This window comes from Helicoverpa armigera, chromosome 24 (genome assembly GCF_030705265.1).
Source record: "Helicoverpa armigera isolate CAAS_96S chromosome 24, ASM3070526v1, whole genome shotgun sequence".
In the NCBI taxonomy this organism is placed as follows: Eukaryota; Metazoa; Arthropoda; class Insecta; order Lepidoptera; family Noctuidae; genus Helicoverpa; species Helicoverpa armigera.
The window spans coordinates 5008674-5015077 of NC_087143.1; the positions used below are offsets into that span (position 1 = coordinate 5008674).

At 33.0% G+C, this 6404-nt stretch overlaps 1 protein-coding gene across 2 annotated transcripts in view; it reads left to right on the forward strand.

Moving 5' to 3' along the window:
* The window catches only part of LOC110382933 (glucose dehydrogenase [FAD, quinone]), a 28709-nt gene extending 22547 nt beyond the window's left edge, over positions 1-6162 (forward strand). The window contains exons 3-4 of one of the 2 annotated variants that reach the window (XM_049850296.2): positions 3975-4089; positions 4336-6162. In XM_049850296.2, the coding sequence (XP_049706253.2) occupies positions 3975-4089; positions 4336-5655 (1435 nt within the window). In that variant the 3' untranslated portion in view covers positions 5656-6162. Of the gene's footprint in view, positions 1-326; positions 442-697; positions 2514-3974; positions 4090-4335 lie in introns of those variants that run through there. The other variant, XM_049850295.2, reaches the window with a different exon arrangement.
* The last annotated feature ends 242 nt before the right edge of the window (positions 6163-6404 follow it).

Genomic DNA, 6404 nt, shown 5'->3' on the forward strand with positions numbered 1-6404 from the left:
CATGAAAGCACAATGATATGACACAACACAGACAACCACTTTTATATTATTCTTTTTAAGTACTCCAAATTCAAATTGGTTAATAGGCCAGTAGGCCGACAAGTAGTAATAATTGAAACTTTAACATATTTCTGTCTGAGTTTTGATTTCCAGAAAAACGCAAAAAAATATGCAACCAAAATTCATAAAAATAACATTTATATGTATAACCAATATAACAATAACATTAATTTCTCATTAGCTTTACTACTAAAACCTTATCAATAAAATAGTTTTATTATTAATCATATCAAAACCACATTTACTCACTAATTCTGACATTCCAGTGGTCGAGTTATGGGGGGTTCAAGCTCTATTAATTATGTGGTTTACATGAGAGGTAATAAAAAAGATTACGACGAGTGGGCAGCTCTCGGCAATGAAGGCTGGAGTTTCGCAGAAGTAAGTAGCACCACGTTTTATAGCCGAAGCTCATTTTCAACTTCAGTTTTTAAAAGCTTTCAAGCAAATACTAGGAAAATTTCCAAGATTAAATTGATTCTTGCAATAGCTTTGCTACTTAAAATAAATCTATTTGCTATTGTTACAATCCTATTTCTGATCGAATTTACTAGAAATTACTTGAGACAGAAAAGTAGGTATCTATTGTTTTTTTGATCAATCAGTATTTGAAGAGACTTACGTGTTCTATTTTCAGGTGTTACATTACTTCAAGAAATCTGAAAACAACATGAACGTTGAAGCTAACGATATTGATTACCATTCAGTTGGCGGGCCCCTCAATGTAGAAAGATTTGAGTACACCGATCCGAATGTTGTAATGCTCATTAAAGCGTTTCATGAGAAGGGGTTCCCATTAATTGATTTTAATGGAAGACGACAGCTCGGGACCATGACTACTCAAACAACTACAAAAGACGGCAAAAGAGTCTCAGCTAATGATGCTTTCATAAAACCTATACGCAAAGAACGACGTAATCTCATAATCAAAACAAACGCTCAAGTTACTAAAATACTTATAGCCAAAGATCATAAGGAGTACAGTACCGCTTATGGAGTACAGTACTTTAAAAATGGTGTCTATCATGAAGCTTATGCTACAAAAGAAATAATAATCAGCGCAGGTGCTTTGAACAGTCCAAAAATTTTAATGCTATCTGGAATCGGACCAAAAGAAGAATTAGATAAATTGAACATTCCTGTGGTGATAGATTTAAAGGTTGGATATAATCTGCAAGATCATGCTACTACAGAAGCAGTATTAATGGCTCTCAGCAATGAAACATCAACACTATTAGCTGATAAATTAATGTTGCAGACAATACAAAACTTCAAAAAATATGGAACTAGATTTAATGAGATTTCGGCTACAGGACCTTTACATATGACAGCTTTTCATCGAACAAAGTATGCTCTCGATGACGAAACTATCCCAGATATTCAATTTCATTTCGACGGCAGAAATCAAAAAGATTTCTTTAAGGATCCTACCACATATTTAGCCACAAACATATTTCCGTTTGCATTTTACGATAGTATTAACGTCAGACCGATTCTTTTGCACCCTGAAAGCCGAGGATATTTAACTTTAAACAGAACTCATCCTGTCTTTGGCCAACCTCTGATTTACCCAAGATTTTTCACAGCGAAAAATGATTTAGATACTTTGGTAGCGGCGTTAAAGTTCGCAGGTAAACTGGAAAAGACTAAAGCTTTTAGAGAAAATAAAGTTAAGTTTATAAGAAAGCGTGTGGCACCGTGTACAGCACATGCTTGGGGTACTTCCAGATACTTTGCTTGTATTATTAAAAGTTATACAGGCACTATATACCATCCCGCTGGAACTTGCAAGATGGGTCCAAGATATGATGAGAATGCTGTAGTGGATGCAAGATTAAAAGTTTATGGTGTTCAAAATTTGAGGGTTGCGGATGCTTCCATAATGCCTCATATTGTTAGAGGGAACACTAACGCCCCCTGTATAATGATTGGAGAGAAAGTCGCTGATATGATCAAAGAAGATTGGGATACCGTTTATTGGGGATCGCCGCGTTAATATTTAATGAGCAATACTGATAGACGAAATGTGGATAGGTACGATAAAGTATTGGAAATGCTGTGAAGAGTTGGCCTATATTTTTGTCAACAATCCGTCAATGTCAAGATACGGCCAGCCTATTGCCATGAACCGGCTACAAATTCAAGCTTTGAGCTGCTACCAAAAAAACACCAATAATCCCAATAAAAGCTTTAAAAGTGTAAAACAATCACGTAGATTATTTATTTGAATAGTTTTAATAACTAGTGCATAGAAGAGAGTACAAAATAAAATGTTTGATGATCATTTTCAGCTCCTTTAAATTTAATCACTTCGACATTAAGATGCCTTGCATTTTACATAGTCATTCATTTATTATGTATATGTTTTTTATACCTTAGTAGCTTAAGTTTAAATATATTTTTTTGCCAAAGAATTAATTTTCTTTTATTTTCTCCAACCATTTATTTTAATTTCATAAACAGCAATTATATCATCGGCTGGGTAAGTGAAAGTATTACATTTTTTACGTAAAATAGATGTTGGACTTAACGTTATTCGTCGTAGATTTTATTTAGTAGTATTTTAAATGTTACTAACATAGACGTACATTTATTAATTTTAATACTCTAGAGTTGATTAGAGTATCTACTGTTTTTTGATAAATTAGTCTGGGTTGTGTGTCTCTTTTATAATGAACAAAACTTGTGATTGTGAATTGGCTGGAATTTTATAAATTGATATGACAGTATAAGTCACATTTATATAACTTTGACAGATAACTTAAACTTTTTTTTAAATTAAAATAAAAAATCGAGGTAACAAAAAAAAATGGAATCAGTAAATGGAAATAAAGTTCAAAGCTACAAGTTTTTGCAGTTAGTGTCTTGTTCATCAAAACTTTTCAATGCAGCTACTCTTTCCCTAGAATTCGTATTTTTATTTTAACTGACCTATTGCATCTTACCTGTACTGCAGAAAAGTTTTCGCATCAAAATTCTTCTGGCTCTGACAGTTTTTAAATTGGAAAAAAGCCACTTCGATGCACGACGTGACATCATCACATTTTTTGAGTCCTACCTTTTATATTTCTTTCTATTTTTATTTACCTTCGTATTTATTTCAAGTATCAATAACACGAGTATTTGTTTAAGAATAACCAAGTAAATAAAATACAAGTTTTATTAGCTTTATCAAAGATACTTTTTTATATATTTTTTCACGTTATTTTCGTCTTTGTTGAAAATTGAATGAATATTTATTCGTTTGTGTTGTAATATTTTTCTTTATAACTTATCAAACGTTTTTCGATTCATGTTTTTTCAGTAGTCGTTACCTGTAGTTGTGTTTTTATGTTTTATGTTATTTTAAGTGAGTTAACATGAGTATCATAGAATAGCAATATTTGGGCACTTATTTGTTGACGCACTATTTTGTAGAATATTTTTGTTTTTGTGTATTTAGAAAATATGACTTGTGTAGCATTTGGTTTTATTTATTTGTTTTATATTTTTTGTTGTTGTGTGTATTTTTTTTTTGCACGTGTATAATATAGTGTTACTAAAAAGTACTGTTTTCGTTTTAGCTACAAAAACATAACACGCTTGTCAACTAAATTATGAAATCGAATAATGTCTGTCGAAAATCATGTTCTTTTATATTTTCACCCATAAAACAATTGGTATATCTGATACCTTTCGTCATCAAACACTAAATAAAGTCATAATTATCTGAAATAAAATATTTTTAGTTTCCTGTGATGAAAATTAACTTTTATTTTAAATACTCATACATTTTCATGTCCATAATTTTACTAATGGTACCAAAATAAATATCGAATCCAATTACACGTATGTAAAAGCAGCGATTTCATAATTTGGTGTATCAAGCAGACTGGTATTTTAGGTCATTAACCTTTGATCTCATGGTGTTTCAGAGGGAAGACTATGGGAGGATCGAGTGCCATAAACTATATGATATACATGAGAGGTAACAGGAGAGATTACGACAGCTGGGAGGAGCTGGGCAACCATGGGTGGAGTTATAGAGAGGTACGTGTTTTACTAGTAATAAGGTCACTTTATGTTCGTCTCCATGTGGGGTAGGGTGGGATATCTTTGTATCATCATTGAAACTATGAGTGTTCGAAGCTATGACTCCCTTTTTCATTTAGTAGGAAAATATGTGATCAATATTCCATAGTAAATACTTTGCTTACAATTTAGTTAATCAAATGTTGTCTCGGGATGTTTTGTTGCAAGTAAACAGTTAAAATAGTATTTGCTTATACGTTACAGGTGCTGCCGTACTTCAAGAAAGCAGAAAACAATAGAGACGTCGAAGCCCATGATACTCACTACCACGCAACTGGAGGCCCTATAAACGTAGAGCGTTTCAAATACTTAGATATCAACTCTTTGATGTTAGTAGAAGCCTTCAAAGAAAAAGGCTTACCAATCACTGATTTCAACGGCGAGAATCAATTAGGAACAGACATAGCCCAAACAACAACAAAACAAGGTCAAAGAAATTCCGCCAACAAAGCTTACATATCCCCAATAAGACATAAAAGACCAAACATTCACATAATAACCAATGCTTTCGCAACTAAAGTCCTCATTGACCCCATCACAAAGGAAACATATGGAGTTGAATACGTAAAGAATGGAGAAATATTCGCAGCTCATGCAGATAAAGAAGTCATTCTAAGCGGTGGCACAATTAATTCACCAAAACTGCTGATGTTATCTGGCATTGGACCAAAATATCACTTAAAGAGCCTTAATATTCCCGTGCTATCTGAATTAAGTGTGGGCAGTAATCTGCAGGATCACATTACGACCGATGCTTTAACTTTGGCGCTTTCAAATAAAACATCAACAGCTGTGAGTGGAGAACAACTAATGAATGAAATTCACAAGTTCCATGACCAATCTTTGCCTAAAAATGGACCTTTAGCTTCCACTGGAACACTGACTGGCACTGCTTTCATGAGCACATATTATCATGATGATGTTCCAAATATGCAATTTCATTTCGATGGAAGAAACGTCAAAGACTTTTATGCTGACCCAACTACATACTTGGCCACAAATATATTTCCTTTAGCGTTCTATGATGGGTTATCGGCTAGACCTTTACTATTGACTCCTAAAAGCAGAGGATTCATTTTGCTGAATACCACAGATCCAGTATTTGGACCACCATTGATTTACTCAAGATTTTTCACTGAAAGGGAAGATATGGAAGCATTGATTGATGGCTTGAAATTCGTTGTGAGTTTAGAAGAAACTGAAGCATTTAGAGCGAGTGGGGCTAGATACGTTAGAGTACCAGTTCAGGCTTGTTCAGATTATATTTGGGGAACAGATGAGTACTATACGTGTATTCTTATTCAGTACACTGCCACTATCTTTCATCCTGTGGGAACTTGCAAGATGGGTCCTAAGTGGGACAAAGAAGCCGTAGTAGACCCAAGATTAAGAGTCTATGGTATTGAGAAACTTAGAGTAGTGGATGCTTCCATTATGCCATTGATTGTTAGAGGTAATACAAATGCTCCAACAATAATGATTGCTGAAAAGGCTTCAGACATGATAAAAGAGGAATGGTTATAATTGTATTAGGACCTAACTATTTAATAGGATATTATTAGTTTACTTTCAGTTCCATGCAAAAAGAAGTCAATGTGAACCAATTTGAAATAAGTATGTATAAGGACAGAGCTTTCCTCCAACTGAAAAAGTGTTTTTTGCCAATTAAGGTTAAAACTATTGGGAGAGACAAAGGCAACCACGGGGTTTTCAATATCACTGCAAAACAATACTTCATAGCATCACTCAAAAGTTATAAAAAAATAATGCAAAAATGAACTCTATTGACTTTCAAGGCCACTTCAGATACCAGTGACCCCCAAAATGTTATAATTTGCATTATTTTCCAGCATTCAAAGTTTTAAGCCATCAAAAAGATCTGTATCGCAAAACATTGCAATTAAACGAAACTTATTACAATAATTACGTTAAGTAGGTTTAATGTAAATAATTGTATATAAGCGTTTTATTTTATATCGAAACCAAAAAGTGTTTTTATTTTAGTTTTGTAAGTAGTCGTAAAGAGCTTTTTGAAAAATTACATTTTATATTTTAATTAATACCTTTTATTGTTTTTTTTTTTTTTTTGTCATCTTTTCAGATCGAATTACACTTGTTTACATAATATGAAATATATCAAAAAAGCAAAGATTGAAGAAATATTTCCGTCAGTTAAGCTTTTATAGTTGATAACTGAAAATTGCTGTGCCGATTTCATTTCGAGGGCTAGAGAAAATCAGGTGTTACCTAAAATATTTTTATTCTAGAAATGT